Below are 13,163 nucleotides of genomic sequence, written 5' to 3' on the forward strand. Positions count from 1 at the left end.
AGAGATTTTTATTAAAATGCCACTACAAATGCGTCCTACGCCTGTTAAAGCATCTCTGGCCTTTACTACATACTCCATTCACAAAAAAAAGCTAACAGGGAATTTGTTCAAATGTCCATGACTAGTTTCGTTGTAGGGACGCAAATAATATGATTATGGACGCTAACAGGCATATGATCCTTTAAAACCTTTACAATTTGAAATGCTATGATGATAATATGACTTTACCCACAAGCGTTTGATTATAACATCTGCCTTTTACAACTCGCAAATAATGACCAATGAAGTGGCTGATCTAATTTGTCTACGTCGGCTAGAAGCTCTACCGCTGATATACATTCCACAGGACTTAAGACGAGATAAAGATACTTTAACTTTAAGTCTCGAATGCCGAGCTTTTAATACTTAAGTCTTTAAATTTAAGTGAAACCAAAGAACTTGCAAGGTTGCTTCTATTCTGATTGATTTTCATCTGAAATTTAAATAAACCTTTCAATATTTTTGTCCCTGCCTTCAATTGTTATGTATAAATGTATACTCATATGTTTTGTGTAGTTAATAGCAATTTTCTGCTCTCAAAATAAGTAGGCTTCAGCTTTACTTTTGTTAACATTAAACAGTTATTAGACGAGCATAAAATAGAAACTACACATCTATTTTGTTTTTTGTCATAATATTCTCATCGTTAAAATAACACAACTCACATTAAAATACCAGGATTACGAAAAATATCTACAGACCTGCTGCCTATTTACTGTAGTAAAGGTAATGTCGGGTCCAAATTATTGGTACAAATGGCTTGACCCGGACGGTGTATAGTTACAGTAGAGTTGACTATGCCTTTAACTAAATTGAAACTGTAGTTGTGAATGTGAGACAGGCTTTAGATCAAAAGTAAAATCTCTGATTCAGATACAAGTAGAGGGACTTCTTTTAAGGTTATTTTCAGAACTCTTTTGAGATACTTTTTGTTGAATTTTATTTAAGTTTAAATTGGGATAATTGCTTACTTAATAGACAAAATCCTATGCATTGGAAGTTGATTAAACATCCATCTTGATCAATCAGAATCCATCTTGATTAAAAAAGTTATAAAGATTATGCTAAAGAAAAATGCAAAAGAGCTAGAATTTCTATCGAGAACTAAACCGATCAAAATCGTGCCAAAAATACCCCGCGGTCTTGATTAAGAAACATACCATCCAAACCGTTGCTTAATGAAAACGAAACAAAATACTGTTTACAATTACGACAGCAGAACCGCAAACATAAGAATTTGAGTTTGGGGAAAATATTTTTGAACGAGCGGCCTCTAATAAATTAGGCGATGGCGAGCGACTTAGCGAAAACAAAATAATAAAAAACAAGAAAAAAGTGGGGTAAACTTTTTGACTGATTGGCAGGGGACATCACCAATAGGAAATGGTAATGAAAACTCGCTCTTTCCCCTACATTTGAGGACATAAAAACGCTGTCAAGTGCGAATCAGGGGAAGATTTTACCTGTTCTGTATGAAAATCATTTCTGAAAGTGATGATTTTGAAATGTTTGTTATTATAATCGATGAAAATTGGTTTCCGAATTTTATTAGGATTATGATTTTGGTTTAGTGATAGCTAGAAATGACGCTTCGAAAAAGTGCAGGACCAACGTCATTACAAAACTTTTAATAAAAATTATCTCATCACACGGTATTTAGAACTGTACTTTTCTACTCTCAAGATTCGACAATCAATCCTCATTTCGAAAATACCTCGTTTTGTTTTAATTTTGATCAAGTTATAATTTTTTTTACATAAGCCTGAATCTACAAACAAAATAGACGTAATAATTGCTTCAAAGGATCAGTATCCATAGTGAATTTCATGAATTTTCTCTTTGTTTAGAAATATTTATTATTCGCCTCCCAGTTTCAAACTCGGATCACGCGGAATGCTGAAAAGTCATAATGAAATTCGGGATTGGGTTATTTACTTACAAATCATTTAATATCTTGCTGGGGCAATATCGGATGCGGATTTGAGACCGGTGCCGGGTGGTATAAATATTAATGACAACGAGTTGCCCCGGAACGGTGTGTCGGGTGTACGTACAGTATGAAATATTTGGAGCAGTAAGTAGAATGTGTGTCTAGACCAGAGATAAGGGGGTTAAGATATGGGCGTGAATGTGCATTTATATTTTTAAGTGTTGGATATAAAAGCACAAGGCGTAAAATTCGGCAACCACTTGCATGGAATAAATTTCTTACCACCTAGACTAGACCTATCTTTGAGTTTTGTGTGCTTATTTTAGCCTTGAAAATTGTCATGAAATGGTTGGATTGAAATTGTATAGACAGCATGTAAAGCTATAAATACAACAATATAGTCTGATGTGCTGTAGATGCAAGCAAGTTTAGCTCAGAATCAAACATAAGTTTCCCTGTTAGAGCATTACAACTTATAGAAGTTCCCATGCTATAACTATGTAACGAATTCATTCCCAGTTTCCAAGGGTACATTTAATAAATCCATATCCACTCCTCTTTATCATCTCTAGTCAATATAACCCCGCATAACTTACCATCTAATAAAATCATTTTCCCCATAAAAACACATGACCTTGGATGAAGTAAAACTTGTGTAGTCCCCGTTTTATTGTCGAGGGGTATATTCTATCTTCTAGCAAATCAGCGACCCAATAAACAAAATTACGACTGTTTTACGAGTGTGGGCAAAAAACAAGTTTTAAAAACAAGGAACGGACTACACAAGGCAAGATGGCGGAACGTTTAGTTTTTCTTTGGAGAGTTCTTATAAAACGATTTTAAGTTCGAACGGAGTTCAAAGCAAATAACTTTTAACGCGATATAGAAGAAGTTTTGAATTAAGCAGTTTTGAAACGAATTTTCTGGATTCTTGACTATCGATTGGTCTACAAGTTTCTATTTAAACTTTTAGCCGGCACGTAGTTTGAAAAGTAATTTTCAGTCTTATGAAAAAATTGGTCATAAAGGTTTAGTCACCTTGAAGTTATTTTTAATAGATTTTTGCTTCTTTGCAATTTTGTGTATGTCCCATCATAATGATCCTCTGTCCTCTCCCATCTGAGGAAGTCGGTTTTTTTTTCAAGTTTTAAAGGAATGTATCGTATTGTCATCTGGCTGTTGTCAGAGTAAATACAAATGAGTAGGTCATCTTCATAGAAACGCACCGAGCGCGGTTTGTATGTGAGCGCGCGCCAATCTATGAAGATGACCTACTCATTTGTATTTACTCTGCTGTTGTTTAACGCAGTGTATAGACTTTTAAATCTGTATTAAACTTACCACAGGTGTACACGACTTTTAGGTAGGTTCTGCTGCCGACTCTGCAGGGCTTTCCGAACATGTTGCTGTCTGCTGAGAGGACGCACCTCCTCTTTCCGTGGCACTCCCGCATCGCTGTCTCCGTGGCGTACGGCTCCAGGCATGCTGGTGACGAATAAATAAATCAATCAATCATGACGTATGTTTTAAACAGCGTCATCCAATTCCGAATTAAAGCTTCAACCACACTGAAATGACAGGTCGCGTGAACTGTCATGGGTCGCGCGACCTGCCATTGGCCTTTGAACGCGCCGGCGATGGCTATCTGCACGCGTTGGTGTGGTCGAAGCTTAAGTGGTTCTCCTACCCATAGAAATTCTATTTTTTTTTTATTTGAAGAACGATTTTTATTTTTCAACCATTAAAATCGATCATCTCCAGCAATATGCTGAATAACAATAAGTATGGTGTAAGATGAAATTATTTTATAAATAATCGGAAGTTATTCCTATGTACACACTTCAGAACGAAATACTACTCAGAATTGCAGGATGTAGGGTGCATATCATAATATTAACTCATTTAAGATATCTTTTTAAAACTAGGTACGAGTACGTATTAAAATACAAATATCCCCAATTTACGCTTTAACCGAGAATCAGTTCCACGAAGTGACTTTCAACTTTACAATTATACGAGTATTTCTTAGTAAATGTACATTTCTATGCGAAAACAATATTTTGAAGCGTACCCAAAACCGAACGGAGCGTAAGTACGGTTCCGGCAACGCGCTACTAAAATTGGTAGGTACTGTGTCTCTGAGGTAGGAACCGGGAACGGTGCAAAAATATTTTTGGGTTAAATTTTGTGGATTCTGTGTGGGTACGGCACGGTTTTACAGTGGTCATGAATTCGCAATACTCTTGCAGTTTTAAACAATTGACTGTCCACAAACGAGATAACAGTAAAAAACAATTGATAAAAGATTGGGCCCTGAGCCATTATTATAAAAAGAAGCAATCGTACGAGTATACGTGTACCTACGATAAAACAGAATATAAAAAAACCTTTTTTCAATTTGCAAAAGTAAGTGATATTATATCACTCACACAATTCTATGTCTTCGTTATTTAGAACATTACATTAGTAATGATGATTGATAGGATTCAATAAAGAATAATACTTCATTTTAGGAGAAGTATGTACTAATAAATCTCATTACTTCTATTCTTAAAGAAACATTGAAACTAATCCTATAAATCTTTAAAGAAGTATTTCAACGTGGAATAAATTTAAAACAAGTCGAACTAAGTAACAGCCATTTACTTCAATTACTAAATGCAAACGTAATAAAATTCAGAATCCATTTGACAAATTGGATATAGAAGTCTGCATGGGCTGTTTAGCATATCAATACCAAATTAGTAGCTCAGTTGGAAGGTTAATATTCCAGACACAACAATGAGCCTCTTTGTGACGTAATGGAGTGATGGAATTTTCATCAAAGCGATTTCAATACTTGGAACTGACTTGAGATGTGAACCAATTAAACTTTTTAAGTAGGTCTGCTTTATTAAAAAAAAACTATTATAATATTTGTGAATAATGTAGAGTGTAGAGAAAATGAAAGAGAGAGTTAAAATCTGGATCTTTCGACCTGGTACATACATAAATTGTAGAGTGTTGTCTTAGAGAAGGACAAGAAATAATTGAGAACAGTATCATTTGACTGTAGGATTTTTTTTTAAAAGATTATCCATCATTGATTTGATTTCTGCGACGTTACTATATGTATTATGTATAATCTTTAAAGTTATTATATTGAAGAGGTCATCTCTTATTGAATGGTATCTTCATCTCTAGGACAATACAGTCCATGGATTGATTTCTATTAAATTCATAAATAAATCCAAATCTCCAAACAACATGATTGACATTGCATAAAACTTCATCATTTTCATTTCCCCGCATTATTTTCGTGTCAAAGCATAAATAACTGATGTCAAAGACTCAACTAACATTTTGTAAGACAAAGTTTACAGCTCAAAGTTCTATTTAAATTTTATACAACACAAACTCACGAGTCGCCGGCTCACCGACTTCATGGTACGAGTAAGTTCAGTGTAAACATAGTTTGGTGCTCATAAAGCGTGGGCCAGAAATTTGGTCACATAACGGGATAAATCAAAGGGGATTCCGGCGGGGTTCTGTGGGGTACAAAACAGGAAGGAACAGAATTATTTCTTGTTTGAACTTCAGAGTAACTGTGTGCCTTTTACTTAGCTAGACTTGCGTTGCATTTTACTTTTTCTGAGAAAGTCCATCTTTCAGCAGATCTTGTACTAAAAGTTGGTATATTTCACAGTCACGAATCGTCGCTATTATTTAAAGTTTCCTACCGGATATAATAATATTCAGTTGTGGAGAAAAGCGTACATCGTCATCTCTAAGCATTTAACAAAATAAATGATATACTTAATTGGTCTGGAATAAAGTTTTTTTACAAACCTAGAATGAGCCTGCTGGTTCATATTTAGAATAAGGTCGATACGAAAGTGATATTTCAATGTGACGTGCTCCATAGCCTTTCAAATATTATAAATAGTCCGACCCTTCTGTGGCCGCGTTGAATTCCGCCTGGTATATTTGCCATGTTAGTTTGAAGGTATTCTAGATATTGTACAATAGAACAATCTCTAAAGATTGTTATCATTTTAGATTGAACTTAAATGACTTTAACATAGAGAAAAAATTAGACACTTATGTGATTTGTATCGAAAATAGCTGGACCTATTTTATTTTTTTTAACAAAAGATTATTAGCAATTTGTTGCCCAAATTACTAATAGTCCCATTAGCCCCTCGTGTTAAGCTAAATAAGCTTGTGTTACGAGTGGGCTCATCACAATAGTCGAGCGGTGGGATACCCGCGTTCCTCGGATCTCGAGTCGGCCAGTCCGACCCCTTCACCGTTCGGCTATCGTGGCTATGCCTATTACATACCTATTACTTACACATTTATTAATACCATCTTAAATATTGAAAGTAAACTCCGAGTTTCGGTATCTAGAATTTCATCGAGCACAATATAGAGGAATGCTATTGGTACAGTAGTCCTCAACTTCAAAAAAGTATACAATTTCGAAAGACATCTTGAATATTGCAGCATCCAAATATAATGCACAACACATAAGCGTGATAGACCCAAGCTGCGATACTCAACTCAAACAGCATACAAAGTACCCGGTACGAATGTATGACATATCACACGATATTACACACGACATACGACCCACACCGAAAAATGCGGGTCGGAGATTTCGTAGCGAGGCTTTTAAAGAAAATGCCTAATAAATCCTCCGAATCGCTCAGCAAAACAAGTATATCTCGGTTTTTGTAATTTGCAGAAATTTTATTTTTAGAGTTTACTCTCCGGTCGCTGAACAAAAGGTATCTGTATTAAACATGTTTTCGTTAGCTTTACCAGGAAAAAATATTATACTTTTAAGGGCTTATTCATAGAACGGGACTATTCCCACCTCTCGTTCCCACCACTGCAACTCCTGTGTAGCCAGGATCTACAGCTTGACCGCCACAAAAACCCAACCAATGAAGGTCAAGTTTGTCCCGGGGGAAAGTTAAACTGTCATTGGACCCGCAACGAAATTAATCAGAAGAACATAGGAGGAGTTCGAAATTAAGGTTCGACTTCCCTCCATTGCAAAGCGGATGACAGGTGACAAACAAAGGTTTAAAACCTTTAAGAAAAATATTATGCACCACGGATAATAAATTAAATTAAGGGGGCCTATCTTATGAGCAATTAGCAACTACCTGCCAATAATATTTTTCACAAAATCGCTTAAAAGCACGGAAATTTTTCCTTGTCGCGACAAGATCGGTGTAATAAATTGCGGAAACAGATGTATGTTGTATTGAATTAAGCATTATATCACGTTCATGTTTCCAAAGATCACACTCCCACAAGATATGATGGGCAGACTGCTCATGACTGACATCATCAGTGGAACACTCGCAAAAAGGAGACGGAACTAGTTTGAATTCGTGAAGTTTATGTTTAAAGTTGCCATGTCCCGTGAGGAACTGCGACGAGCAATGGTCGATTTCTAACCATCGCCTAGTTAGACGTTCGCGTACATTCGGGAAGAATTTATATAAGTGACGTCCTTTGACTGACGTATCCCATCTTTTTTGCCATTCATTAAGTAAATCTTCTTCAACGACTTCTCGGGAATCAAATAATCGACTTATTTTAGAACGATCGCGGCTATTTAAGAAATCGGAGGTTATATTTTCCCTTGATGCGAAGTACATAGCCGCACGCTTTTGCACCTCTAAGTCGACCGGCAGTACACCAGCCAGGACTGGCAGAGCCTCCGTGCTCACAGTTCTGTAAGCTTTGCAAAGAAAAATCAATGCAAGGCGTTGACTTTGGAGTAGTTTCCGTCGAGCGGCTCCTATAGTAGCTCTGTCAGCCCAAACTGGTGCACCATAGCAAATGGAGCTTAAATAAGTGGCCGAATATATTACTCGGAGGATTTTAAACGTTAGACCCCACGTCGAGGTTGAAATGTGACTTAAGGCATAAAAGTTCTTTTTAGCTTTTTCACCGATCTGTTTAATGTGCTCGACAAAACTAAAGTTTTTCTCTAAAATTAGTCCGAGATAGCAAACAGATTCCCGTTTTTTAACAGTTATTTCATTGAATTTAATGCGAGGCAAAACTTTAAGATTACCTTTTAATAGAAGCTGATAAGTTTTGTGAGGGGCAAACTGCAAACGATTCCTGTCTCCCCATTGAGATATTAAATTCAAGCATGTATCCGCTAGATTTTCAAGCTTTGATCTAGTGTCAGCCTCTATTAAAAGGAGACCGTCATCAGCGTACCCGGTTAACGAACAGCCTTCGGGTAATGGTAATGCTAGAAAATCATCGAAACCCAAATTCCAAAGGTAGGGCCCTAGGACCGATCCTTGGGGACAGCCGCGCGTGAGCACCTTTGATTCAGCATGATGGCCGAGTTTTAATTTAGTTGTACCGTTACAAAAGTACGAGTGCAGTAGTGAATATATATTACTATAGCATCCACGAACTTTCAGTTTTAAGAGCAGGATCGGCCACCAAGCATTGTCGAAGGCACCTGAAATATCGAGGAATATTCCTACAACGTACTTTGCCACCGAGGACGTCACTTTTTGTCTAACAGATATTACTGCATCTGCAGTAGACTTCCCGGCGGTGAAGCCAAACTGCTGCTCGTGAAAAATTGGACCACCCGGTAGCAAACGCGGCACTACTAAACGCTCTAACAGTTTACCTAATGAGGGAAGTAATGTAATAGGTCGGTACGATTTAGGATCTTCGGGCGGTTTGTCACCTCCCTTTGGTATAATTTTAATAAATCCGCGACGCCATATACTCGGAAACACGCCCTCCGAGATACAACGAGTGAAAACATTAAGAATATCCGTTCCGGCTGTTTTACACGCTGCTTTAATCATTTTATTTGATATTTTATCTTCGCCCGATGCTTTGTTTAAGGGTAAACTATTTACTATATCGTAAAACTCATCAAGGCTAGGAATAGAAGACACAGGCGACTCAGGCAGCACCGCAATAGCATTTCTGACGTCCCGATGATAATCGTTATCGTCAGACACACTATCGTCGGGTATAAGCGCGTTAAGAAGAGCACCTGTTGTTTCCTCTACACCCACCGTATGAGTGTTGTTAATTTTTATGTTAGAAATATAAGCAATATCTAATTTACGGTTAGCTTTGAATTCATGATATATCGGAGACCACGGACCCTCTTTTTCTAATCTCTCGACTGTTTTCCGCAGTAATACGCCCTTGGCTTTAGTTACAGCAGCTCGATAATGGGACCTGGCAACCCTCAAAGAACATAAAGCATTTTCATATGCATCCCCAGTAACATTTGCCTTTCGAAGTGTGTTAAGCTTACGGCGAGCCCGGCGAAACTTTTTCCTAATTTCTACCAGCGATTCATTCCACCAATCACATCTACGTACACCTCTAGTTGGAGCGCGACCAATCGCAACATCTGCACAATACGTAAAAGTATCGGACATAATTTCTGCACTATCAGTCGCGCTCAGGTCGGCACGAGTAAAATCTTTGGCATGAGACGCAAAAAGAGTACTGAAAAAAGCCCAGTCGGCCCCACGACATTTATATCTATAGTTGTTGCTGCACTCATGAACTGTGTCTTGTCGCGACATTGGTTTAAACTCGTACACTATCAAGCGATGATCACTACAAGACGCGTCGGGGAGGACACGCCACCTATCCAGCTGGACGTCTGCGCTAGAAAGCGTGACGTCAATATGAGACTCGCCCGTTGGGCTACTGTAGGTTGGTGGTGCATTAGGGGTGTTGTGAATAACTAAGTTCATTTCAGCTATGAAGTCTTCCACGGCTGAGCGACGCTCCACATCAGTCGAGCGGAGCTTGCCGTGCCAAAGTGGAGATGACGCGTTCGCGTCAACTCCAATGATAACCCTACGCCCTGTTAGGGACTGTAATACAAAGCGTAGGTGGTGTAGATGAGGCCCAACCGGGTCAGAATATTGAAAGTAACAACTCACGACAAATATGGAGAAGGATGGGGAGGATACTTCCGCAACAGCGCAATGCGACGAAGAAAGGTTGGCAATAGACGTTATTGTGAGTGTAGACGCGCATGACACATAGATACCGGCGCGTGCACTGTTATTAATTTGAATAGTTTTGCAGCGCACGCCGACACGCTGATATTGTTCTTGTACTAACACGAGATCTAAGTTGTATTCTACAATAAGTCTGTCCAACTCCAACGTAGCAATTTTATCGTTATGGAGGTTTAATTGGCCTATGGAGACTTTAGCCATAAACAGTATTTAATATTAGTTGTTCTAATTTTGCCTTATAACTCGGACAGTCGGGCGAACCGCTTAAATGGTCGTTTGATTTTTTAAAACGTTTACATGCCGCGCAAACTGGCTTAAAGTCTTTGGCGGTATTTTTAATACAATCTTTCGTATCGTGGGCCTCGGCGCAATACCCACAACAGCTAGATTTTTCCGTGCAAAATTTCGCAACATGACCATATTGCTGACATTTCATGCAACGAACTATTTCTACGTCATCGTTAAAGCGACAGGTAGCCCAATCTTCATAGAAATCAAATCAATATTCTTAAAAATCAAAGTACAACGGACTTTGTCTACTATATTTAATGAAGCGGAGTAGGTAAGACTTATTTCGGGCCTTTGTTAACATAATCCAGAATGTTATTGCTTAGCTAATGAAAAATAAAAAATAAACTGACAAAACAAATAACAAGCAAATGTTTGTTAAGCATAGAATATTGTTGTATATTTCAAAATAAACGGGGTTTTCTACGACAGAACGGTAAGTATGTAACGTAAAGTCTACTTAGCAAGTATTACACTAATCTTCTAGGGTTAGATTTCCCTCAAGAATCCGCTTGTTTTCTATTTATTTGTCAATGAAAATAAGTAGATGGGTACTTCTCATTTACACTCAAATTTTATGGTCACACAACAATAGTTCATAAACGGTATAAGTTAGAACAATAACTTTGAAATCAGATGATAAAATATCTATTTAGCTACATACAAAATAAATTTTATCGTAATAGAAGCAAAAATAATACGAAAAAATCACATGAAACGATAAAAAACGGGGTCATTATTCGCGTTCTCATCGTGTCACACCTTCGGTTGCAATGAAACATTTGGTTACTGCATTCACAATTTTCATTCAATTTGTGTGTAGCATATACTAAAATCATCGTAATTAAATATACTTTCCACACAATAGTCAAAAAAATATCTTCTTATAATTATTTCGAATTGAGAAAGGGAAATACGTTGGTCACACGATTTTAGGTACCTAAAATTTTGAGTAATAATACAAGATTGCCGTTAAACCGAACACCAGCAACCAATCACAGCGTTCTATTCGGTTAACGTCAGTCGCGCTTCGACCATTGGGGAGGTGAGATAGGTCAATCGTCGCTCCGCGAAAAAAATACGTAACTTTTTGTGATTATCCATAGACATACCGTCGCTAGCTTGAACAATATTTTCTACCTCTAAAATTTAAACAATTTAATTGAAACTTAGGCCATTGAAAACTTAACATGTTAGAGTTATTTGTGTAGTATTTGACTTGAACCGTTAAATTCAAATTTAAGGATAATTCATAAAAAACTAAAATTTTCGTCACCTTCGTGGCATCACCTTCGTGGCATCACCTTCGTGGTGTTTTATACACGAAGGTGATTTTAGGCCACGAAAGTGATTTCTTGCTTTGGTTTATTTTAAAATATAGTGACTGGTGTTTATGTTTTTACAATATTTTAATAACTAATAAATTAAACGTGGTAAATAGAGTTCAGTACATCAATAAAAAAATAAGGGCCTCGTATTTTTGTTGTCTGTCTGTCTGTATGACTGTATGTATGTCTGTATATGTGACTGTGTATCTGTTTGTAAGATAAATTTAATCTGAAGTTTGAGTTAAAAGTTGTACAACAAAAATACGAGGCCCTCTGGCCTCAATAAAAAATATATTTTTATTGAGGGACTGATAATCAGTTAGAGTTCTTTTTTATTGAGGTACTGATAATCCTTTTTTTGCTTCTTTAGCATTTCAGAATGCCACCAGTGTCACCCTTAAAACCAATTGCGTAGAATCTTGTAACTTAGTAGGTGACGTTATCGGTAAAATTTTATCTTGTATTTAAGTAGGTACCTATTTATATTATGTTATTGCTATTTATCTATGAAAATAAGACAAAATATATGTTTTATAAACACTTAAGAGTCATTTACAGTAGTAAAGTTTGAAAAAATTATTGCTGTGAAGTACAGAATCACTTTCGTGGCATCAAAAAATTCAAAACGTTAAAGCTTCCAAACGAGACTCACTATTTGACTGATTTACTGAGAATACAATCGTCACATCAAGCGCTACAATTTTTATTTACAAAAAGTTGAAATAAGTTAGAAATAAAATTTGCCACGAAGGTGACGATGAGAACCGTGGCGATGAGAAATACCCAGATACCGTCAGGTAAAAAATATTAGAGAATACACAAATAGGGCAGGAATAACCTTTGCGAGGTAAAAAAGACAGGTAAACATCAAACCATTTCCGTAGTTCTGTTTAGAGAACTTTACTAAGTAGTTCTGAGTTGAATTCCCAAGTGGAACTCACTTAATGTACAATCACTTTGTGTATTCCCAATTGGGTTAGGAGGACATTGTAGAGATTGCTGAATGAACTGAAAAAATCAATTATTCCGTACTTTGGAGACCACACGTGCCACCATCGATCGAATCGAAGAAGAAATGAGAGAAGTTTACAAGTTTATTGATAAGATAAGAACAATGAGTAGGAGAACGGGAATGACCAGATAATAGTCAATTCAATAGTAAATTAAAAATAAATTACGGATCAGTATTTACTTACTGTGGCCTCTTATGTAATATATTCACGAAAATGTAAATGTGTGTGAATACATAATATGTGAAAGATGAACACGTCAAATTGAAATATTGACATTTTGGTGTTCCGCTGTTCTGATAACGCAAAATTAGTATAAAATTGAGTTTATGTTAGAAGTCGAAGTCGGAAGCTGGGTGTAGTATTTGATATACAGACTACAGTACATCAAGCTAATATTGTGGCATCTTATGCAGTTGTATTAAGTTCTATTTTCCAACGAAATGTATAATTTATAGTCTGATGTGCTGTTGCTATAACAATTTCGGTCAGAAATGAAACCTCATGCATATTGTGGGAGTTTCGCGGAGTTTCCTGT

General features: G+C 36.8%; 1 protein-coding gene across 1 annotated transcript in view; it reads right to left on the reverse strand.

Moving 5' to 3' along the window:
• Positions 1-13,163, reverse strand: part of LOC135074454 (uncharacterized) — an 86,927-nt gene that overhangs the window by 13,655 nt on the left and 60,109 nt on the right. Inside the window, exon 6 of the mRNA XM_063968749.1 lies at positions 3,311-3,454. Coding sequence (XP_063824819.1) covers positions 3,311-3,454 — 144 coding nt within the window. The remainder of the gene's footprint in view (positions 1-3,310; positions 3,455-13,163) is intronic.

This window comes from Ostrinia nubilalis, chromosome 9 (assembly GCF_963855985.1).
Source record: "Ostrinia nubilalis chromosome 9, ilOstNubi1.1, whole genome shotgun sequence".
Lineage (NCBI taxonomy): Eukaryota > Metazoa > Arthropoda > Insecta > Lepidoptera > Crambidae > Ostrinia > Ostrinia nubilalis.